At 40.9% G+C, this 24,789-nt stretch overlaps 1 protein-coding gene across 1 annotated transcript in view; it reads left to right on the top strand.

The window, feature by feature from the left end:
* The first annotated feature begins 11,703 nt into the window (after positions 1 to 11,703).
* ADSS2 (adenylosuccinate synthase 2) overlaps positions 11,704 to 24,789 on the top strand; it is a 36,734-nt gene continuing 23,648 nt past the window's right edge. The window contains exon 1 of the mRNA XM_005489714.4: positions 11,704 to 12,175. Within this exon, the coding sequence (XP_005489771.1) occupies positions 12,014 to 12,175 (162 nt within the window). The 5' untranslated portion in view covers positions 11,704 to 12,013. The remainder of the gene's footprint in view (positions 12,176 to 24,789) is intronic.

The following is a 24,789-nucleotide window of genomic DNA, read 5'->3' as shown; positions in this document are numbered from 1 at the left end:
AGAATAAAGAAAAAATCAAAATGAATTGTGATGCCATGGATGAATATCTTGTGCCAGATACTGTGCTAAATACTAATTACTTTCCACTAATTGTTTAGGTCAGAAACCCATTCCTAACAAAATTTATTAGACATATTAATCCCTACAGCTAATCCATGTGAGATAATCTCTTAAATGAATCTCCATTCAGTTCAGATATCAATCTGAAGAGAATAGCTTGTACAATAGGTAGTCACATTTTATGTCTAAATTAAACAAGTAAATTGGCATTCCTGTTGTTGACATATCATGACTTCCACAATGCTTTTGCCTAAATCTTTTTCTGACAGTTTGCCAAACCAGGTGTATGAGGAACTCTAAGATGAGTCTTTGGTTTGACTGTCATGTTACTGCCAGTTAAAATTTCTGAATAAAATTTTCACAAAAACTGAAACTTCACTGAATCACTAAAACTTACTAATTATTTTGTCTCTATGAAATAGATAACAGGCTTCACCTTACTTATTGTACCTGTGTTAGTGCTGCACTATTGTCAGGAAAGAAACCCCTGCAAATTTATTTTTCCTAGCACAGTTAAAGCAAATAAATAAGGATGTATACAAGCAGAATATTTCAATAAGACATTTTCATTTTCAACTGGTAAATTGTCACATGGCATGCATTTAACTTTTTCTAAGTAGCATAATTTCAACTTGTGATGGAATAATTGCAGTGAGATCTATTTAGAAGGATCTGCACTTTCAGGATCATACAGCCACAAAAATAACTTGTAGTAAGTAAAAAAGAGACACGTTAATAGTTTTTTAACAGATACTAATTTATCAACACAATAGCATTTCTTCTTGTGACAGCACACAAATAATGTAACAATATAAACTTAAATAAGTGCTGTAAGGTAATCTTATACTCTGTTTCTTTTTTGATTTGCACAGGCAACAACAACCAACTCAATCCCTGGAAAGGTCGTGGAGGGCCTCGTTTTGGAGGCCATCTCTATTCACATGGATGACAAGAAGGTGATCAGGAGTAGTCAGCATGGATTCACTAGAGGCAGATGATGTTTGACCAACCTGATTGCCTTTTAGTGAGGCCTTCAACAAGGTCTCTCAGAATATCCTCACAGACAAAGTCAGGAATTGAGAACTGGGTAGGTGGGCAGTGAGGTGGGTTGAGACCTGGCTGAAGAGCAGATCCCAGAGGGCTGTAATCAGTGGCACAGGATCTAGTTGGAAGCCTGTCACCAGTGGTGTCCCCAGGGTTCCATACTGAGCCCAGTATTGTTTCACAAGTTCATCAGGGACTTGGATGAAGGAGCAGATGCCTCCTTGTTGCGGTGCGTTTTACCTCCTCAGCAAGTTCACTGACAACACAAAGCTGGGAGGAGTGGCCAATGCCCCAGAAGGCTGCACAGCCCTTGAGAAGGACCTGGACAGGCTGGAGAGATGGGCAGAGGGGAACTGTCTGAAATTCAGGAAGGGCAAATGCAGGGTCCTGCACCTGGGGAGGAATAACCACAGGCACCAGCACAGGCTGGGGGCCAACGTGCTGAGGAGCAGCTCTGTGGAGAAGGACCTGGGGATCCTGGTGGACAACCAGCTGTCCATGAGCCAGCAGTGAGCCCTTGTGGCCAAGAAGGCCAATGGAATCCTGGGGTGCATTAGGAGGGCAGTGCCAGCAGGTCAAGGGAGCTGATCCTGCCCCTCTGCCCAGCCCTGGTGAGGTGCACTTGGAATGCTGTGTCCAGTTCTGGGCTCCTCAGGACAAGAGAGATGAGTAAGGACTGGGGCATCTCTAATGAGGAAAGGCTGAGGGAGCTGGGCCTGTTCAGCCTGGAGAAGAGGTCCTGAGAGGGGACCTCATCAATGTCTGTGTGTCTGAAGGAGGGGTGCTAAGAGGATGGATCCAGGCTCTGCTCAGTGGTGCCGAGCAATAGGACAGGAGAATGGCAGAAACTGATGCACAGCAAGTTCCACCTGAGCATGAGGAAGAGCTTCTTTACTGTGTGGGTGACTGAGCACTGGAACAGATTGTCCAGAGAGGTTGTGAAGTCTCTGGATGCAATCTTGTGCTCTAGGATGACCCTGCTTGAGTAGGGAGCTTGGACGATGACCCACTGTGGTTCCTTTCAACCTGCCCCATTCTGGGGATTCTGTGAGGGAAGCAGCACCTCCCGTCTCAGAAATAAAGGGGGAAAGGATAAGACTTCATGCAGAAGAGTTTTTTGTCCTCTCATGACATCACACTTCTCTCAGGAGCCCTTTCTCAGTCTCTCTATGTTCTTGTGTGCTATGCAGGTATATACAGCCTGTTCTGCTGCAGCAAAGGAAGAGGAGTTACTCACTGCTGAATTTGTCAAGGAAATGTTACAGAGCTGTTATTTCCCTGTGTCTCACATATGTTTTCATGACTCGCACATTGCTGACATACTTCTGTGTCAGTCATGAAGACTAACACCTGGTATTTCCATCCCATGGTACATGCAAGAGGAATAAACATTCAGTGGGACGGAGTCACCACCTTCCCCACGAAGTCTAGCAGTGTAGGGATGTGCACAGAGGCAGTTTTTATAAAACAGCTGACATGCTGCAAGTTTACATCCTACACTTTGCATCCTGCAGTTTCCTATTCATCTGCTCAAATCAAAATGCCGAGTCTTGCAATCCATCCTTAGAATAGGGCAAGCTGAGTAATCATACAGCTGCTTGCTCAGAGGTGGCTGAGTAGGAGAACTTGCACAGGAAGAATATAAGCTTGCCTCCACAGCTGTGAAGTTCAATAAATTTAGCAGACTGCAAACTACTTATGAATTCAATTTGTTAGCAAGGACACTTTTTTTTTACTATTGAAGGCTTTCATATTTTCCCACATGATCACAAGTTCTTAAGGAGGGGTTGAGGTAAGAAATAATGTATGTTATCAACGCTTTATATTGAATTTGGCAGATGCTATGAAATAAGGAATTTTATAAATAAGATGATATTAATTTACTGTACCAATAGAATGTTTAATCAGAGTCATTGTATGCCACACACATTTTAAAAATTTCAAACAAGTACAGAAATTCAAAGACGTTAATAATGGGTTGGTCTGCCAAAGTCTGCCATAATCAGCCTGAATTTGTGTCAAAATTGTTTTCCATAAAAATGAGGAAAAAAATGGAAAAGCTAAATTAAGATATAAGGCCAAAGAATATATTCAAATTCAAATTTACCTTGCTTTCACTGATGGAGAGTGGATCAGTTCTACAAAAATAGTAAATTATGTATTACTTTAAATTATCATTAAAAAGATTGCTGTTGAGTATTTTACACAATTTAAATCAGTCTGCTTGTATGAGATGTATATACAGTGTCTAAAATAATGTTCTTAACGTACTGGCTTTGGTTGTTTTCACTGCATAAATATTTTAATACTTAAAGAGGGACCCTTATTTGCTGATGTTTCTCATTTTTAAACATCCTCCAGGCATTTTTCATAGGTTTTTTCTAACATTGCTTCTCTCTTAGCAAAAATGTGTACTATTTAAAGAAAGCATGACTTCTGAAAATGTTGCTTCAAAAAAGTTATCAGATTAAAAAGATCAGTTTTCAAGGAAGTTTATCTGTTGCATCAGAGTGCACAATGGAGACTGTGTGTTGTGTGCTGGATGAGGAGAAGACTCACTTCTCAAACAGAGGAGACACATCCCTCTCTGTAACATGATGGAGCAAAGTGCTGCTTGTATTAAAATTAGAGCCTCAAAGTTTTCTGCAGCCTTACTGCAGCTGGAATGAACAAAGTCCAAGGGTGAGGGAAAGGCAGGGAAAACTGTTGTATCTTGGACATCAGAAATACAATAGAATTAGGTTTGCATGAAATTAAAATGTGAAATTAAGACTTAATTTAAATAAATAAAATTGAATTTACATTAAAAAATGTTTAATCTGATTAAGTCAATGGTACATCATCCACTGCTTTCAAAAGAGGTCAAGAATTCATTCATCAGTTAAAGTGGAAAAAAGAAGTTCTAGACAATAATTAGAGTTTAAAATGTGGAAGCATGTTTTAATCACCCCTCCAGTACAATGTTAAACAACCGTGGCAGAGCTCAGGGGTGATCTGCAGAGTAGAATCCAGCTGGAGGTGTGGAGTCACTGGCATTCCCCAGGGATCAATACTGGGCCCATTCTTATCCAGCTTGTTTATCAGTGGCATAGAGGCCCCCTCAGCCAGTTTGCTGAGGGCACTGAACTGGGGGAGTGTCATGGATCACCTGAAGGCTCTGCTGCCATTCCGTGGGACCTGGATGGGCTGGAGAATTGGGGAGAGAGCAGCACAATGGGGCACAGCAAGGGCAAATCCTCCTGAGGTGGGGAGGAAAAACCCCCAGTGCCAGCACAGACTGGGGACTGACCTACTGGAGAGAGCTCTGTGGAGAAGGACCTGGGGTTCCTGTGGATGACAAGCTGTCCATGAGCCAGCAGTGCCCTTGTGGTCAGGAGGGCCAATGGTGTCCTGGGGAGCATTGGGAAGAGTGGTCAGCAGGTTAAGGGAGATGATTCAGCCCTGGTGAGGCCACCTCTGGAATGCTGTGTCCAGTTCTGGGTTCCTCAGCACAAGAAACAAAAGGAGATATTGGAGAGGGTCCAGTGGATGCCACAAAAAGGATGAGGAGTCTGGAGCATCTCTTATGAGGAGAGACTGCAGGAGCTGGGCCTGTTCGGTCTGGAGAAGATTCAGAGGGGATCTCATTAATGCATTTAAACCTCTCAAAGGAGGGTGCCAAGAGGATGGTGCCAGACTCTTCTCCATGGTGCCCACTGACAGGATGAGGAGCCATGAACTAAAACACAACAAGTTCCACCTCAACATGAGGAACAACTTCTTTCCATTGAAGGTAGCAGAGCATTGGAACAGGCTGCTCAGGAAGGTTATGGGGTCTCCCTCTCTGGAAACATTTAAAACCCACCTAGATAAGTTCCTGCTCTCAGTGACCCTGACTTGACAGGAGGGTTGGAATGGATGATCTCAAGAGGTCCCTTCCAGCCCTAAGGATTCTGTGACCCTGTAACTACAGATTATCTTCAAATTTGCTGAAAAAAACCTCTATGACTACAAAACTAAATTTGTAGTTATCAAGCAAACACACAAGTAATTTTAATTACTATGTCTGAAGTGGAAGAAGTTGACCTTTGTTTCTTCTAGGATGAGAGATTGCTTCTATTAAGGTTGGTTTTGGCTTCTTGTCAATCACATTATGTTATAGTTTGGTAACTACACTCAGTGGATTCCTTCCGGCAAAACAAAATTTAAAAGAGCAATTAAGTGTTCATTTCTACAGTAGTATCTGGTAAATTTAGGAAGACATTCTCAGAAAATATTAACAGTAATCAAACAGTGAAAGAATAATTAAATGCATGAAAGACTACCCTAGGGTTGACAGAAAAAAATCCAAGTAAAAACCCTACTATCCTACTGTACAAATAAACAGCAGTTGCATGGCTTTGAGGGCAAGCACATCATGCTTTAGATTCACAGGACTTATCAGAAGGGTTCAAAACTCTTGAGAAATAAATGTACTGCTATTTATTTCTATTATGTTTAGAGAAACAGGACTTTGTATACATATTTTGTAAGCAAAAGTATTCAATTAAAATACTCCTGACTAGCATTACAGATGTTTTCCTCCTCACTAAACAAAGCAAGCCAGATACTAGCAAACCCCATGGATGATAGGAGCAGAATACAAGTTCCTGTTTTCACCTAAAAGCTAATGGGTTTATTCAGAAAGTCTACAGAGCTTTTTTCAGTAGTCTCACAACCATTAGACTTTTCCTTTCCTTGCTCCTAATGCTTCCAAGTACAAAGTGATCATAACTCTGGTAGGGCTTCCTAGACTGACAACTGCCAGGGCTCCTGTCAGGTCCTGCTATGCTACAATATGTGCTCTTATGCTTCACTACTCATTTTTCTTGGCTTCTCCAGCACACTTCAAGAGCATTCTGTCTCCTCCACACCAGTGGCATCCTCTCTTCAGTTATTTTTAATTCCTACTTTGAGCAGATGTTTTTTAGCTGCAACTTTATTCTCTCAAGTTTGCCTCCTCTTTGTAATCTATTGCTTATGAGCTGCCTTCTGCAATTCTGTCTTGAAATGCTGATTTACCTCAGGCAATGGGTAGCTGTGGATTTGTTCAGTGCTACATCTGAATTCACATGTTAATATCCTTCATTTTTAGACATATTTGAAGTACAGAATTTTTAATGGATTTTAATTCAAAATGCAAACAAAGAAGTTCTCAATTTGACCTGAATATAGATATACATTATCTGAAAATCATAGATTCCAAATGGATAGATTTTTATTTTATTTACATCAGATAATTAAATACTATGTGTTATTTTCTACAGAAAATGATACTATTACATGTTTATAAAAATATTTACACAGAAAAATACTTAAACTTTCTGTTTGTGAAGCTGCCATCACTTACCACAGGAAAAAATTAGAATGATCAGGAGTACATTTTGCTTTGATACACTGTTCTTCCTAGTCCTATTAGGTTATGGCTTGCCTGTAACAATATATACATCTGCTTGTATCAATATATACATCTATATCATTACTTGTAGAAAAAGCTTTGATTCATGGATAGTCCAGTTGTGTTCACTGAGACTATTTACAAACACATGGGCATGCTTGGAAACTCAGAGAGAGTTAGTGAACACAAACAGGCATAAATTAGTTTTGATGTTCATTAGTTAAGTTTCAGCAATCTCATCTGGTAAGAGAAAATACGAAATTAAGAGATGTTGCTTACATATTTTGTATTCATTGTTACTTAATAATGTCTGCATGATGGTTTTTTTTATCTTACCATTTTTTATCTTACCATTTAATGTAAGACTAAAATTTGGTAACATCCTTTTTAAGCTTTAATCATACTGCAGAATACAGAAAGAGGTACAAAACCACTCAGTGGTCATTGCAAAAGCTGAGGGGTTTTGCAGCTGCCCATGAGAACCAGCTGCCTTTTGTCCCCTGAGAAAGTATGGGATGCCACTAGGTCTGTAAAGCAAACAGAGTAGCTGGATGCTAAAGGGATGCATGTAAAATATTTAATATGGATATAAAATAGACAAGGCTATCAGAAATCTTAGATTCATTGATTCATCAAACCATCTCTGCACTAATGAAACTCCGTTCTTACTTGGCAGTTTTCCACCACAATCTTTTAGCAATAAAGATGGGTTATTTTGTAAACAGCACATCCAATTCTGGAGCTCCATTTCACTACAGACTATGGTGCTGTGGGAGACACCTGTATCCAAAGTATCACGAGTATGCAATGATCAGATCACAAATTTATTTACACAGACTTTATTTTTGAAGTGCCAGCAAATGGACAATTCAACCAAATTGTTGGTTTTGGTGAAATAAAATTATTTTAAAAATAACACACAAATGCTTGACCCTCGTTAGCATGAGCTAAGGACAACTAAGAATACATTTATATTAAACCTTGAAAACTTACGATTTCAGGATCCTCTGAGAAAAATCTCACATTTCTTATAAACTGAGAATACATCTACAGTTCAGCATTCCAGTGACAGATAATCTACATCTCTGAGACTGAAGGATTATAGCATTATTTGTAAGCACACTGGACCAAATGTAAAAAAAAAAAGAAAGAAAAAGAAAAAAAAATTGAGAAAAACTTGAACATAAAAGCATGTAAAATATTCATAAAGCTTTTGGCTCAAGTTTTTCTTACATGTATGTGAGACAACCTGGCTGCTGTGCAGTACCAGTGACACTTTGGGGACCTACAAGATGACTGTGTCTCAACAGCTCCACAAACAAGTCCCTGAGTGAAGGCAGCTGGCAGGGCACATTTCCCAGCCCCAGCTCTCTGAGAAGGCCGAATGGGTGACACATCTTCATCACCTGCCTTTAAGGTCACACTTTGCCCCATTCACCTGCTTAGTCTCATATTATCATGGCCCAAAACATCAGATAGGATTAGTAGCAGAAGAAATTCAGGGTTTTCAAGTCTTGGGTATATGGGTTTCAGGTTAACAAAGACAAAACTTTATTCTAACCTGTATTTAACAACCAAACTGAATTTCTGTTGATGCAGTAGCTCTTACCCACAGCCCTAGCTGCACTTTCAAGAGATTGTGAACTCAGGGTGCTGTTCTCAAACAGATTAAGCCTGTGTAAACTGGGGCTACCGTGTTCCCCTCCCTTGAGCTGACACTTTTGCAATGACTCAGATAAGGGAACTATTCTAACAAAAAAACAGACCTAGGAACACTTGCTAGTGCATCCAAATATATAATTTGTGATAACATACAAAACCAGTACTTTGTAATGTTCTTTATCTCATTTTTATCATGAGGAAAAAAGATTAATGAATGTAACAAAAACAATTAAGGGAAATTTTAAATGGAAAAACTAATTTTAAAATAGTAATAACAGGCAACAAGCAGGGATCAATTACATTAGCACACTGTTCAAATAAAATTATGTATGTCCTGACTGTATAATGATTTCTTTTCCTCCTAAGCTAAGCTGACAGCATCCTGGAAAGCCTGAAACACTACAGATGCTGACCATGTCTGGCACAGTGATTCTTAGGCTTTTTTTGACTTTGACGTTTTCAACACCTAATATTTTTTGTGAGCCACTGTACATCTTAACATCAACTTACAATAAGAAAATGCTCTAAAGATGCTGTAAATAATCAGTAAGTAAAACTAACTTATCTTTTACTGGATGTTTTAATGAGATTAGTGGAAAATTTCAAAATTTTATTCTTTAACACTGTTCTGTATGACACATGCAGATTAGCTAACCATGGCCCACATGGCCCACAGAATACTTTTCTGCAACCACTGTTTTAATGTAGATAAGACTTCCCTGTAAAATATCTGTGTATTACATCATTGTCACAGGCAGAACCAATTTTAACAGAAAACTCCTACCATAGGCCATGTGCACTGATGTTTTCATTGCCAAGGGTCATTTCTTCCATCTGTATCTTTCCTGAGAGTCAGAAATGGCTTACAGTAGGAGAAACCATATCAGAAAAGTATTAACATCACTCAGGAGGCCTTCAACACAATTAAGAAGTATCATTAAGGAGAAAGAAGTAGCACACTCTGACCCATGAGCCAACAGTCCAGCTGGCCTTCTTCCTTGTTACAGCACTTACCCTTCATTCATGCACACTCTTGATTTTCTGGAGTTCTTACCCAAATTCTCCTCTAAACTACTTGGTATGTCATTTTATAAATGCATAATCAGAATATGTGGGATACTTCGTTAGTATAGTTAAAAATACAGGGATGTAACAATTTCACATATATCATTAAAACATCTGAATGAAATGGAGATCTCACACTGCTTCTGTTTAGTGTTTATCAAAAATTTCTGAGTCTCTTGCATTTATTGGGAGGCAGGAAATGGAGTTCAGATGAAAAGCCTGAATGTACCCAAAAGAGTGTGAAATTTGTGATAAATGTAACTGCCTCAGTTCATTGTATCCAGTCAATAACACTGTAAACAACTCAGAAGTTGATACAACCCCAGCTTCACCAGAGTACACTTTTTCCATGGGTTCAGTTTTACAAAGGCAATTCCCACATACCATCTTGCTCATGCCAAAAAGGCAGTCACATTCCTTCGCTCCTTTAACATAAACTCTTGCTGTTTGTTTGGAGACACCTCTAAATGCCCACCCGGCCTTCCCAGAGCAGGCTCAGCTTGACCAAGGCAGGCAAAAAGCAAATACAGTCCACATGTGTTTGAGGAAAAACCCAGCACAGTAGCATTTCATATTGTTGCTGGTTTTCTTGCTTATACCAGATGAGCCACAACAAATGCAGTGCCTGTTTTTGATAAAGGGTATTACACACCAGTTGTGGTTGTGTTTTGGTCAAAAGTTACCAGATTTCAGTACTATACTATAAATACAGTTAGTGAATCGTGCCAATAAGGAATATTTAGTATTTTTTAGTATTGGAATGAAAGCCTCCATTTAGTTTACAAAGAAGAGGGGACAGATGATAATACCCACATAATACCATGTATTACATAAAATTTCTAAACCTTGCAGTACCAGCCAGTATTGATTAAATTGATCTTTATTAAATATTTACAGGCTTTCCAGAAGTGAAGTGTCTGTCATTTTCCTCCCTAGCAACAAACCATACCAAAACATAATCTCAGAGCTCTCCTGCACCAAATAAAAATAGCAGAACAACAGATTCCTGTGTCTGAGAGTCTTTGGAAAGTGACATTACACTTACATCCCATTACTAGGACACTATGAACTCAAATATATTTTGAGATCCAAGGTAATATTTGCTTTGGCAACAATGAAGTGTTCATATGATTCAGCTATACTGGAAAATCATATCCTGAAACAATCTTTACCAATGCTTGAAGAGTCATGAGATGATCTATGGCCCCAGAAGTGACTGTACTAGAGCAAAGTTTGCCATTGTGTCAAGAAGACTGGAGAAAAATCACTTCAGCAGCTCTATATGCCTTTTAGTGACTTCCCACAAGCTCTGTGCTGGGATACAGAAGTCATGACTGTATATATATATATATATGGGTTTTTTTAGCAAAAGGAGACAAAATATGGGCTATAAGGTTTCTTTAAGGAATTATGCTCCTTGAATTGTATACACACAATTGCCTCCCATCACTTGCAGTTGCTCAATGTCTTCATTCCGAATTGACTACTTTGTCATAGCATCTGTTAGCACTGACATGAAGGATTTATGTATTTCCATCTAAAAAAAAAAAAAAAGGTTCTCTGTCAATATTGTATTTAATTATGTGTTACATACCTCTCTAGCTTTACAAGACACAGTTAAACTTTTCTCCAGTGGCTTTTATAGATACTCAACTTCTTGGCTGGAATAAATCTGAAAGAGCTGAGAAGCAACTAAAAGACTCCAGCCTGCCAGACAGCTGCTGTGACTGCTCAGTGACTCAGGTCTTTGAGTAACTGTCTTGGCAATAATTATTACACCATTCCCATTTTTATGCCTTTTTAATAGCTACTTTACAGGGGGGGGGGGGGGGGAAAGGAAAAAAATCTTCCCTCGGGGTTATTGGTTCTATGAAGGAGGAAGGAAGGAAAACAGCCACTGAGACATTGGTTCCAATTCTGAGTGTACATGGTGAAGGCGTTTCTCTGCTATGGCTTTTTCCATTATTGTTTTATTTCCTCATGAATAAGCCTGGGGCCATGTTCCGGTGTCTCTGGAGAAAATGGCCTCTAATATGCAGCCTTCGTTCCCCAAACTTTAATTTATAGCCTTGTGATCATTGATGCAGCGAGCCCAAGCGCGCAGGCAGTGCTGCGACACACTGCACACACGCGTGCAGCTCTGACACCCGCGGCAAGAGCCGCAGCTACCGCGGCAGCTGCAACCCAGGGGGAGAGGGAGCCGCAGCCACCTCTGCGCCACGGGCACGGCATCGCCGCCCTGGAACCCTCTGCCCACGGCCGCCGGGCACAGGCGCCATCCCGGCCCCGCCATGGCCGCGCCCCCCCCGTGCCTCGGCCTCCCGCCGCCGCGGGGCCGCCTGGGGCAACCGCCGAGGCGCCGTCCTGCCGCAGGTGCGGCCGCGGGGACTACGCGCCCCAGCATGCTCCGCGCCCGGCTCCCCGCCGCGCCTCGCGTGGGGAAGGTCGCGCGGCGCGCTGGGTAACGTAGTCGGAACTGGGGGTGTAGTGGGGGAGCGCAGGGAAAAGAGCGGCCGGGAACGGTGGTAACCGCTTCGGTTTTCCACGCGAACGAGCGGCGAGCTCCAGCTGAGGGCAGGGGTCGGGCTGGCAGGGACTGGCAGGGCAGGTCAGGCCGATAGGCGGCGGCACCTGGACGCGCCAGCGGCGGCACCGCCCGCCCGCCTGGCGGGGAGGGGAAGGAGGAGGCGGAGGCGGGGGGAACGGAGCGGCTGCCGCGCGCTGCCGCATGTGCCTGGAGCGGCGCCGGAGCGGGCAGTGCGAGCCATGGCGGAGCACGGCGGCCCCGGCATCCCCAACGGCGAGTGCGCCGCCCGCCGCCCCGGCAACAGGGTCACCGTCGTGCTGGGCGCCCAGTGGGGCGACGAGGGTAAAGGCAAGGTGGTGGATCTGCTAGCTCAGGACGCCGACATCGTCTGCAGGTGCCAGGTGAGGAGGAGGAGGAGGGAGGCGGCCTGGGCGCGGGGGAGGCCGCGAGTGTCACCTTGAGGTGGGCGGCCCCGCTACCGGCCCCGCCGGGCGCTTCTAACCGCGCCGGTTGTACCCCGAGCGCCCGGGGAGGCGCAGGGCCGGGGGCGGCGGGGGCTGCGGGGCAGCGGAGCCTTCCGTGGCGAGAGCCCCGTGCCGGGCTCCGCAGCCCTCCCGCGCCTCCTTTGTCCCGGCGCCGGGGGAAGAGGAAGGCGCCCTCCTCGCCGCCCGGAGCTGGCCTCCGGCAGTAGGAATGCGCCTGGGGTCGCGTCCTCCCTCCCCCTCAGGCCTCCCACTCTTTGTGTCCGGGGGGCGTCGGGAAGGGGCTGCGCTCGGCGGCTCCGGCAGCGTCGCCCCGGGGCCGGGATCCCGCTCGGAGCCCTCCCGGGCCCAGGGCCGGCAGCGGCGCGAAACCGCCCGCGAGTTGTAGGATGCACGTGGGGGATTCGCGTAGTCCGCCACTACTCGGGCGTCTTCAGCTGAAACTGGCTGGCAAATGATTCGCCTGCCCTCGCTCCGAGATCGGTGTTGTGTCAATGGAATCCCACATTTACCTGCTTAGATATTTATAGATTTTTTTTCCCTCTCTACGGAGGCCTTATTCCTGCTAAAAAAGAAAAAAACCCACCCAAAATCGTCTCTAGCCTGCAATCAAAATACTCTTAATGCCTGATTTAAAACAACACAGATCTCAGGTGTTTTTCTTAGCATCTCTAGTATAGTAATTCTGGAGAGCACAGCACAGTGAGCTGAAGCTGCACACGGTTTTTTCTTAAAGTTGAGAGATACAGCAGCTAAAATGCCTGTAGTATGTGCAGGTTTCACGTAAGTGTTGTTATCTGTGTGCTTTTGTTGACTGCGCAAATTAAATTTGCTCTTAAATAAACATACTTTGGAAGTGCGTACCATTCCCTAAAGAGTCCCATCGCTGAACTGTTGTTATCCAATGAGAAGTGCGCATAAACTGGTGTTTTCAAAAACAAGTCAGTTGCAAAGCTGACAAGTCAATACCTTGAGCTTCAGGGAATTAAATTTTGAAGTAAACAAATAGATTCGTAAATAGCTGTTTTTACAAATGAATTTTTTTCCCACTTCTCTGTTTTTTGGTCTGGTATTTTTTTCTTTTTTTTTAATAATAAAATCTGATGTGGTGCTGTGGTATGACTGCGTGGCTTTGTGGGTCATAGAACAGAGTGACTCAGTTCGTCCTTTACGACTTTGTTCTTGAAACTTGAAGGGCGCCTAGGTGAATGTGTATGTTTAATACTGAGTTTTGGAGGAGAGACAAGAGAGGCAAACAGTGAATTTCTGTGTGCACATGTTTTCATATACTTGTTACTTGCTTTGAATCAGCTGGGTAAAGGATGAAGAAAAGGGAAAAATTCTGATGTTATCTCAATCTAGAATTTCGTGGCCATATCGCAAGCCATGAACTTCTGCCATTTTTAACAGCTCGTTGCTCCTGATGAAGGAAGTTTTTCTTCCTCCTTTCTTCCCTCCCTGTAAATGGCTGTGCCCCTCGAGTCTCCACCCATGCTCTAGCTCTGGCAATTGAACACCTCTGTAAGTTGATTTAACTCATCAAGTGGCAGGAAACTATTTGTTGGCTTTACATTCTTCTGTTCTAGTAAATAAAACTGGGTTTTATTGGTTCGAAGTACCTTGGTGAGAAGAAAGGTCCAGAACAGGGTAAGCACAAGGAATGATTTCTCAGAATGAGAGGAGAAAATAGGAATATTCTCCTTCAGTGGCACTGATAAAATTAAATAATTTATTATTATTGAATATTCTTTCTATGTATACAAGCATATTTGTGAACTTTTTGTTAGTGCTGGTAAATCAGTCTGACCCTTGTGCTCTTTGTAGTGGTACCAGTCCATCAAGAAAGAGAGTCACACACTGGTCTGGTGCTTGCTAATATCAGCTTTCTGTAACTGGAGCTGCTGATTCTTATTTCACCGTTGTACTCTTACTTATTCCAGGATGGTTCCTTCTGTTCATCGTGCCACAGGGTTGATAGAATGCCTGTGGATGACGTCAAATATTTCCAGAGTGCTCTTGTGGAAAATTTATTAGTACAAGTGTTGGAGGCCTAGGAAAGTTGATGTAGCAGGTCTGAGATGTCTTGGAAACTCGTGTGGTACTTGCAGTGAGACACTCCAGGGTTCTTCTCACTGGCCTTTGTTCTGGGCACATGCAGAGCATGAACATGGTCTGGTCCCAGAAGTGAGAGTGACTTATCACTCAGTTATACAATGCCTGTAGAGGCACTGTGAGAAGTTGTGCTCTGAAGTCTGTGGCCTTCTTGTCTCCTAAGCAGCGTGTGCTGATGACTCCGGTTTGATCGACCAACTGTGGCATTTGGGACCAGGTGCTGACTTGGGTTTCATTCAGCAGTTAGCTGAATGAGTATGTCAGGAAATAAGTTGCATTATGACTCTACTTCTAAATAGCACCCTCTAGAGTATTTTATCGTGGGTTTAGAGGTTGTGAAAAGCAGTCTTGTGCTCATGGGAAGAGAATAGTATTTTCAGTGGACAGCTTCAGAATTTAACAGAATTTAGTTTGTTATCGTTTCAAAAACAACTATTAGAAGAAGCTAAGCTAAAATTAAAGTATGTCCAGGGGCGGCATGCATGTAGTTGAAACTGCACTGGCAACTATGATACTTTTGTGAAGATACTGCTCAGGGTTCATGTACAATTAATAGAAATGTGTCTATATGACAGGTAAAGTGTGTAGTTGTTCTTTCACTGTAAAATCAGAATTGTTCATTGTTCTTGCTTTACCTCTTGGGGATTTCTGGTAAAATGGTTCTGTTGATAAAACAAATACATTGATGAGACTTTGCACTTAAACCTGTATCTTGTCTTCAGTGTATTAAAGAACAAAATCTGTCCACATGCTATCCCATAAATCATAGTTCAGACAGTAAAAGAGAGCAAGAATTGATTTGGGATTCAGGATTAATTGCCAGAAAAACTTTGGTTTCGTATGATTTGATTGATATCATTTTGTCTTAGTAAGCAGTTAGCCTTCATACCAGCAAACCTGACTATTTTTAGGTTACATTGTGTTTTGTAAATCCATAGATAATGGAAAGTTAAAGGAAAACATTTCTTGTTCTGATTAAGGACTTCCAACCATTACAGAGTGCAGCCAAGTTAGGGAATGAATTACCAAAGTTTCATTTGTTAGTGGGAGTGATGGAAATGGGAAATTAATGCAAGCAAGTTATTTTAGATAATATTTTTTTCACAACGAATGCAGTACTAAAAGATGCTGTGAATCTCTTATATTAACAGCACCCAATCTACCAGTGGTTACCATACAGCAAAAAATGTAATATTTGCAATGATTCTGTTCTCTCACTCATTTCATCAGGAAGTTTTGATCACTTTCTTTTCTTACTGTTGGAGGTAGTTGATTTAGTCAGAGAATTAATCCACAGAAAGAAGATTTCTAAGCTTTCACTTATTTTTTATGCCATATTCCTCTTGCTAAAGAATCCCATTTTGCTGCTTCTTTAGTTCTGTCCTACAGTTGTTGCAACTTTGAAGCAGAATTGCAGCTTCTTGCCAGATCTTCTCGTCTGGTTTCAGTGTGATGTGCCTGCTGTGGGATTCGACTCCTGAGCTGCTAATGCAAGGGAATTGCAGTGTGTGGAGTCTTCATAGTCCTTTTTTCCTCTTCCGCCCAACAGCAGTGGGTACAGCAATGCACTGCTAATGGCTTGATAATGCGGCATCTATGTGCAACATCTAGAGGAGTTTTCAGTGCCCAGATCCTTGGGGTTAGGCAGTCACCATCAATCAGCTGATAAGCGACTGATAATGGTTACCATCGATCAGCTGCTGACTGAAGTCCTCACACTAATGCTGCCTGATGCCTTCACTAATCTTTATATGGCTACTTTTTTAAAAAAATGGGAATAAAAAAAATTATTCCATTTGCCAAGACCACTTTTTTTTTCTGAATATTCTCATTTGAGAAATATTTGACTCAAGAGCCTATGCAAGCCATGCAGAATTAGGAATACCAGAATCAGTAGCTATAGTTGTTGGTGCTCATTTTTTAGCTGCTCAGGCGTTCAGCAGTGGTGCCTAGCTAGAGCTTTTTTCTAAGTGCTGGGTGCACTGCTGGACCTTGTGGTGGTTGGCAGCGTGCCAGTGGTGTGCTCTGGTGAGGAAAGAGTCACTCAAGTTCTGTCTTTGGCCTCCCCCATCAGTGAGCTCTGGGCTTACAGACCTGCTTTAAAGCATCACCGGCTGGTGATCTCATTACTGTAAACAATCACACAATGTCTACGTTATTTTAAACAGAAGAACAGTTTAAATGTGATTTTCCAACTCATAAAGTTTGCACTATTAACAATAAGGCCTTAAAAGCACTAAAGAGCAAATTATACCTTGATCTACCGATTTCTTAATGCTCTTTCCATCTTACTGTTACCTGTTGCTACAGAAGCTTAATGTGTTTGTTGACTGAGGTGCAATACTCTGCAGCAGTTCATTAAGATTTCAAATGCATTTTTTTATTACTACTGTGCTACTTCATGCATTTGGAAGGTGTTTCTGTAAGTGTTCCCAAAGTAACTTCTTCTTTTTCATGTCCTTTCTTGAGTATTGTTGTGACTGTAGCACACATTGGTGGGGTTTTGTGCATTGAAGCAATGCAGTGCTGGACATATCTGTGCTTTGAATGTTTTTCTTGCTCCTTATCTGCCTGCCTCGCTTGATCTCTTATCTCTTAGAGATAGATTGGTCTTTATTCTGGACTTCAATAATAACTCCTGTTTCCTGCCTGGCATATGTAGGCATTGCCAAACAATGAAATTTTGCAGGTCGGGTAAAACAAAGTCAGAACCATCTCTAAAGAGTCTTTCTGAATAACTCCTTTCTGTAGTAGTCCTCAGAGCTAATTCTGTCAGTATAGAGAAATGGATGGAGTTCCGTAAGATTAATGGACTTCAGAAAAGGTCATGTTTTATTTGTTAGGAGAAAACAGGTGAATGTGTAAAACACAGTGTTCTTATTTTGTTACATTCTGCCTCAAACTACATTCTTGATGCAACAACGCTTGTACTACACATTCAGAAATTTCTGAAGTCTAGCCAAAGTTTGAGAAACCTTTATAAAGTGTGCAACATGATGGCTCCTTGAACTAGGTTTAGATCTTGCAAACTTGAATGGATTTGTAAACGAAGAAAATGGCTAACTGCTGGCTGCTGCTTATACTGAGATTCAGTGGTAGGTTATGCACTAGGGTTTGTTAGCTGTTTATTCAGTGGGGATGGAGAGGGGAGAGAGAGAAACTAATCACAAAATAGATGAAAATATGAGAAAATGAATTAATATCCAAACCTTGTGGCTTTTAAAATTGTTTATACATTTTTAAAGGGGGATGGTTTGCATTCTTAAGGTCAAAATAAAGTTTTGACAATATGTCTTGAAATGAGAAGTGAGCAGCATAGCAGTTGCAAAGCTGTGCCTACCTGGGGACGCATCATGGGGTTCAGATGTGTCTCCTCATTAGACTGATGAATTTTTGAAAGGTGTGCTCAGCATTCCCAGAATCTGATTGTAGCAAGAAGCAGCCTTTCACATGTTTCTTGTACGTGATGGTAGTATCCAGCTTTCTTGGTATATTTTTTTACTTTTCATCTAAGAGTTAAATGAAAATGTTTACAAGCATATGATGCCAAAGCAACATTGACTTGCTTTTTGCCCAACTTGGCAGTCACTTGGATAGCTAGCTCAGAAACAACAGTGGTTGCCCTGAGCTAAAAATGAATGCTGGAATGTGGTAGCAATAAAAGTAAACTGTAGAAAAAATTATGCACACACACATCTGATGAAAAGAGTTGAAAGGAGTGTATGGCTTCTTCCTTAACATTGCATGAGATAACATCTCTTTAAAGTAGACAACTAATTTTTATTCTAGAGGAAATAACTTGAAAGACTTCTTTGCTCTTCCCTGAGGCATCATATTTTTGAGATAGACAACTTGGCATGATCATGTCATAAGAAAAGGCAGTGATTGTCATCATAGACTTTTTGGGTAGATGGTTCTCTTAAATGCACATGTCAGTATTTCAAAGCTGCTCTGAATACTCTTGTATTTAGTACCAGTTTAGAGAGCCATTTCACAATATGCTGTTAATTGCAATTTCAATCTGCTTTCCTCCAGTCTTTTTTCTCCTAAGCACCTCCACTGCTAAGTAAAGTGGTAGTAATGCAGACCAGTCTTAGCAGCTCTGGTGGGACTGCTGTAGGCAGGGGGAGTTGAACTGTTTTTAAGTGTTCAGAAGGGATTTAACTGTTCTGGTGTTTATGCTAACATCTGGTCTGCTCTTGACTAACAAACATGGGCTCTGGAAAAAAAAAACTATTTTCAACATACATAGGTCTAAAATGGAGAAAGATAGGCTGTTGTTCCTCTGTCTTAATTTTACATGCACTGTGTTTGTGTTCTCGCAGTGATTTCTTTCTTGCATCTTCTATTTACATACGTGCATATGTAATATTTGGGTACCACACATGGCACGCATTCGTTCTTGCTCTTTGTGCTCAACACAAAGGTTTTCCAGAACAAGGAAAGCTTTGCTGGGTTTTTTTCTGCTTATAATGAGGAGACATATTTTTTGCTTTCAGTTTATGTACAAAAATTCTGCTTTCCTTTTTGGTTTTGCTGAATATCTAAATTGGTCCATTCATGTTTGTTTCCTATTAGATTCTTGTCACTTTTTTTTGCAAAAAAAAAAAAAGAAGGGAAACCTCCAAAGTTTTAAGCTAGAATGAATTTAAAACTGAAAGGGACTGTCTTTCAGTGAATGATGGATATACTAAGTATATCTATCATTCACTGAAAGAGTTCCCTGTGCCAGGAAGATGATGGAAGAACTGCAAATTCTTATCCCTTAAACTGGAAGGACAAGCAGTGATGTCCCTTGCATGCATTTTTAGCAAACCAGTGAGATTGGCCACAAACTGAGGAGCAAGGAACTTGTCTGATCAAACTCACCAGAGAAAAAGTGTTCTGATTCAGGAGGATGTCTCTGTAAGCATTTGAGTAGGGCTTTGTATAATTTTCAGTCTTTTTGGGATGTGAGATTCCATGTTTCCCGAGTTGTTTGGTTCATTCAGCTTCACATGAGCCCCTAAGTTAACAGGCATTCCACTTAAAATATACCAGAGCTTGTAACATCCACTTCCATAAGCTGAGTTTCGGTAATGGCTGGTTAGGCACTGGAAACTTGAAGTCTTAGCTGATAAATTTCCTTGTGCTATTTTAATTCATTAAAAAAATAATCTTTTGGTTTAAAAAGAGCATCTCTCTTTAATCTTGGGAGTTGAGATTATGTTGCAAAAATATTGATTAAATAGTCATCAGTTCACCTTTCTGAAGACCAGCATAGGTCATTACTATTTTGTCAAATTTACTTTATTAAATTATCAATACTCCTACAGAACTCCAGTAAAAAGGCTGGTTCTTATTTGTCCAGTGAATGAGCTTAATAAATGAACGTTCCTTGGGGGCTTTTCACTTGTACAACAAGGCAATTCTGGAAAAAAATTGCTGTTAAATATTATTATCAATGCTTCTTCTCTGTGCTGTATTGTGATTAGAAAGCTATTGTGCATGGACAGAATGTAGCAATCTAAAGAGCTTCGGGAAGGTTCAAAGTGAGAAGACTTATCCTTAAAGTTGCTCATATATTCTTAGGAGTTTACCAGTGTGGGTCCAAAGTATGACTCTGTAGTTACATGTCTAAAAATTTTTTCAGTCTTCAGAGCTATAAGGAGAAAATTGTAAAATTGTAGTCAGGTGCTTGCATTAATATTTTTACTAGTTTTGTTCTGTTCTTTACTCAAAATGTTGGCAGTTATGGTATTTAAAAGCTATAGAAAGCAAAAGAAAGTAAGTAATTTTGCATAGCCAGGGGAAGTGCTGAACTGATTACCCTTAAAATTACCATAGATGTCCTATTAGAAGCACTGTTCAATCAGTGTGTTTAAAGTGTGTCCTCTGATACTGTTCATTAGTCTTCAGTGGTTTTTCCAGTGATGCTGTCTGGGCAAGGGCACAGGGTTGTGTAACTGCTGTGTTTGTGTCAGGTGCACAAGCGTAGTGTTTGTGGTGAGTGTTGCTTTCTGCTCCTTTGATAGGGGCTTTTGGCTAGCACAAGTCACTTGTTTGATTTATTGATGTTTCAAGCTTGTTTCTAGTAAAATGTCAGCTAGCAGATAATGACTTTTTCTCCTTTCAAATTAGTATTTTCAGGTGCTCAACACTTGTGAAAAGGGTGTTTTCAAAGAATGTTTATCAAACAGCTCCCAGAACAGCAATGCTTGCAGCTGCCTTTGCTATCTTACGACCCCTCTGTGTGCATGTCACTGATTCTGTTCCTGTTTGCCAGGATAGGTATGTTTTAGAATGGTATCTTGTTTTGTGTCTAGTACTGACCAACCTATCTGAATTGAATATGCAGATTCTTGGGTGTGGTGCTTGCACTGAGAAGGATTTTTGGACTAATTGATCTTTAACAAGCTGTAGTAAAGAAAAAAACTGGGGTTTTTTTGGTTTACTTTAAGAAAATGTCTCTGCACAGCTTGTCAGTGTAAAGTATTAAAAAATAGTGTTTTGTAGGGAGTCTTTTATGGAACTATGTTTGTAGAAGGTAGGTATGAGGCTTTGTTACAAGGATTGCTATCAGTCTTAACAGTAGTAGTGTGATAATTTGTGTATTAGTGGGCACCTTTCTGTCTCCTGTAAATGTAGCTCTTCTACATGTTGAATAACTTGGATATTTCAAGATTACTAGCTACTGGTCAGGGATCATATGCTTTTTCAAGAAAGCCATTTAAGCATACTGCTCTAGTAAAACTGGAATAATGCCTTGTAAGAGTTTATATGTTCAGTTATCCTACACAGGTTTTGTTTAAATATTACAGATTAAGTAATGATCACGTACCTGATCTTACTTTCCCTATTGCCCTTGAAATACTTTAAAATAATCCTGTAATTTAATAATGTCAAGATTATGCAAGAAGGAAAAAAGCTACTGTCTCTTAATAGGATTGTAAATTGTTCATCCATCAAACTGGGTCCTTAGACTAAATCTTCGTACTGAAATCACAGAATTGTGGAATGGTTTTAGTTGGAAGGTGCTTCAAATATCCCTTAGCTCCAGAGCTCCAGCTCCCTTCTGCTTTGGGTGGGAACACCTTTCATTAGACTGAGTTGCTCAGAGCTCCATCCAGCCCTGCTTTAGGCACTTTAAGGGAGGGATGGCGTATCCACCACTTCTCTGGACAACCTGTTGCAGTGTCTCACCACCCCCAGAGTAAAGAATTTCTTCCTAATATACTCATCTCAGCCTGCCTTCTCTCTCTTAAAAGCCATTCCCCCTTTTCCTGTCACTGCACTCTTGTAAAAAGTCCCTCTCGAAACCTCTTATAGGTCCCTTGGGTACTGGAAGGCTGCAGTAAGGTTGCACCAGAGCCTTCTCTTTGCCAGGCTGAACAATTCCAGCTCTCTCAACCTGTTTTTACAGAAGAGAAGCTCCAGCCCTCATCTTGTTCATGGCCCTCCTCTGAACCCGCTTCAGCAGCTCATGTCATGTTGGGACACACAGCAAAGGTTCATGCTTGTTATTCATGATGGTTTTCATGCTGTGTCTCCCAATAAATGGAAGGAAATGTTTTCATTCCAATCCAACTGGCACCCTTTTGAGCTGGATTTTACATTGTAATTTGATAAAGCTGTGGGCTGCTGAAAGTGCTGATTCTTTGGTCACTGAAAATCATTTGGGAGCAGAGAGAGAACTGTTCCAAGTACTGTGCTGAAAGATACAAGGAGAAAAAATAATGGAAGGAAGGAAGACAAACAAACCAAATGCTTTTAGCTTAATTTAGTGCTAAGAAGGTTGCTGACTTCTGAAAATCCAATTTTAGAAACCTTAAAGTATGCTTAGACTGCAATGCTATGTCTTGATAGAGATGTCCAAGTAAATGGCACTGTTATGTAAGAGAAGTATGCCTGGGACTCCAGGTGTAGTCCTGAGTGAGCCCCTTGACAGGAGCATGGTGTTACTGGTTGTTGCTGGTTCTTACTGCTCTTTGTTTTGGGTTGCTGTTTTCTGCTGTTGCCAGAGAATTGTAGAATTGGTTTTATGTTCTTTTTTCTATTCATATGTACACATTTTTCTGTGATGAAAAAGGCTTCCTCTGTTGCTGTTCTGCAGAATGGGAAGAAAGCATGCCAGTGAAGAAGTTCTTTGTTCAGAGTGCTGCTGGGGTCTTACCTCTCTCATGTATGGGAAGTGATCTTTCTGCCCCATCAGTACTTTTGTGCAGTCGATCTGTTTGTAGGCAAATCCAGAGTTGCCTTGCCCTCAGGGCTGAGTATCTTGGCCATGGCACACTTGTTGGCTCAGCTGAAGGAAACCTTGTGCGGGGAGAAAGGCAAAGGAAGCCAGTGCTGCCTGTGTGCGGTGTATTCCAGACCGAGCAAGAGCATCCTGTGGTCCTGCTGCACATTTGTCCACTGCCTGTGTTGGCACACACGTGTTTGTTTTCACATGTATGGGAGAGAAGTCCTGTTTGGCTACTTAAAAGATTACTGAGATGTGGTAAACTGATTTTTTATTTAGTTAGCTAGGGAGTATTGCCAGCCTTAATGACTGTATGTTTTGACTGAAATGACTTGTATATCTTAATTTCCCTTTGGCAAAAGCTTTATGTAAGGTATTGAATATCATTTGAACATGAACTTTGTTTAACTAGTAGTAAAAATAATTTCCACAGTTAGTTCTCCATTATTAATGTTTAAACATGTGAATCAGAGGAGTGTTAGTTTGAATGACCTAGCTTATCCCATTTGGTTTAGTTGGAAGAGGGAGGAGGAGTGAGAAATCCAGATGGAAAGCACAGAAGCCAGGAGTGACTTCATCATTTTAAAGCTTAAATTATGCTCAGAGGCAATAGTTGCCTGCATTAACATCAATATCTGGAGAAGGGAAAAAACAACCCAAAACAAATTCAAACCCCATAACCTAAAAACAACCCTCCCCTTCACCTCACCACCACTAGAACGCTGAGTTCAGATTTCTGTAATTAGAATTGTTTACCAAACCTGTGTTGAGCAATGTCTGAGCACACAACATGTGTACACTTCACTGCAAGTTCACTGTAAAGTGTACAGTGTAAACCATTATTTTAAAATATTACAACTCATACTGTGTAACCACATGCTTGCACTTCTGCTGTTAGGGTAGAGCTTACCTGTAAATAAGCAGAAGAATTTTGAAAATCGAATTCATGACATGCTGTTACTTTAATGCTCTCTTAAAATAGGCTTTGAAATTAAAAATACTTTTCAAAATGACTAATTTTGACAGAATGACATCAAGAGCAGTTTGGGAACTGACTTAATATTCTAGCACACAGCTTCCATCAATAACACTTTTGGGATTGCATCTTTTCTCATTGTGGGCATCATAATATTATAGTCAGTAATTTCTAAGATTCAAATTTGAGTCTAATCTGAAAATACTCTTTGAAAACCTTGAAGTATTCATATGGCTCAAGATAATGATTTGTCACATGTTTTCTGCTTTATTCTCTACTCTGGCAAAATCCCTTCAAGTGGAGCTACTCAGAGTAAACATGCAGAAATAAAATAAATACCAGTAGTTTGCTTCTAGGTGAAGCATGAGCTCTGTTTCATGAACAGCCAAGGTTTAGAAAGTAAAATGCCATTTTTATTCTGTCAGCCATGGGGTATTTTTCAGTGAGCATGGAAGCAGCAGCCTTGGCGTCACTCAGCAGTGCAAAGATGAAATCTTGTCACCGCCTGAAGTCAGCAGTTCCACTCCTGTGACCAGCAGAGTCAGAGGCTGTGTGCTGTACACCTTGTTCAAGCACATGTGACTGCTGAACTTTAGGTTGCCATGTCTGAATGGCACCAGTAATTTGGTGGACTTTAGGACACTAAGAATTTATTGTTGATCATGATCTGATTTCTAGAGTGGCCAGGTTTTCTTTCTTTTTTTTTTTTTTTTTTTTTTTTTTTTGACATTCATTACATAAGAGAACCTTTATATTTTTTTTAAATAATTTGAGAAGCAAAACATGAAATTAACTTGTCCAGCTAGTAGAGAACAGTCATTCACTAATACTAGTGTTATTTATGAGTTAGTCCAGTTTATTTATGCTGCTGTGGGAGACTTTGGACTTGTCTTCCCATTTGTAAATTACTAATACCTCAATACTTCAGTGTTGTACTTAGACCTATCTATTGAATTTTCATTTAAAGCGCCTCAGTGCTCATGTTAAAGTCTAGACTGATACTAGCAGCGAATCTGATAGAAATGAATAATTTGAAGGAATCTGATATGGAAAAAGGTAACTATCACTTTCAGCACAGGTACTGACTATAAATTATGCTTTAGTGCATAACTGTGCTGGTTTGCTTAGCTTCTCAAATATTAAGTAGAAAACTAATGTCTTTTATTGCAAAAAATACCTAGTGCATTTTATATAAGTATATAACTTAATAGTTCTTAAAATATT

This window comes from Zonotrichia albicollis, chromosome 3, assembly GCF_047830755.1.
Source record: "Zonotrichia albicollis isolate bZonAlb1 chromosome 3, bZonAlb1.hap1, whole genome shotgun sequence".
In the NCBI taxonomy this organism is placed as follows: domain Eukaryota; kingdom Metazoa; phylum Chordata; class Aves; order Passeriformes; family Passerellidae; genus Zonotrichia; species Zonotrichia albicollis.
Note: the sequence above shows the minus strand (reverse complement) of the source record. Positions and strands in the feature narration are given on the sequence as shown.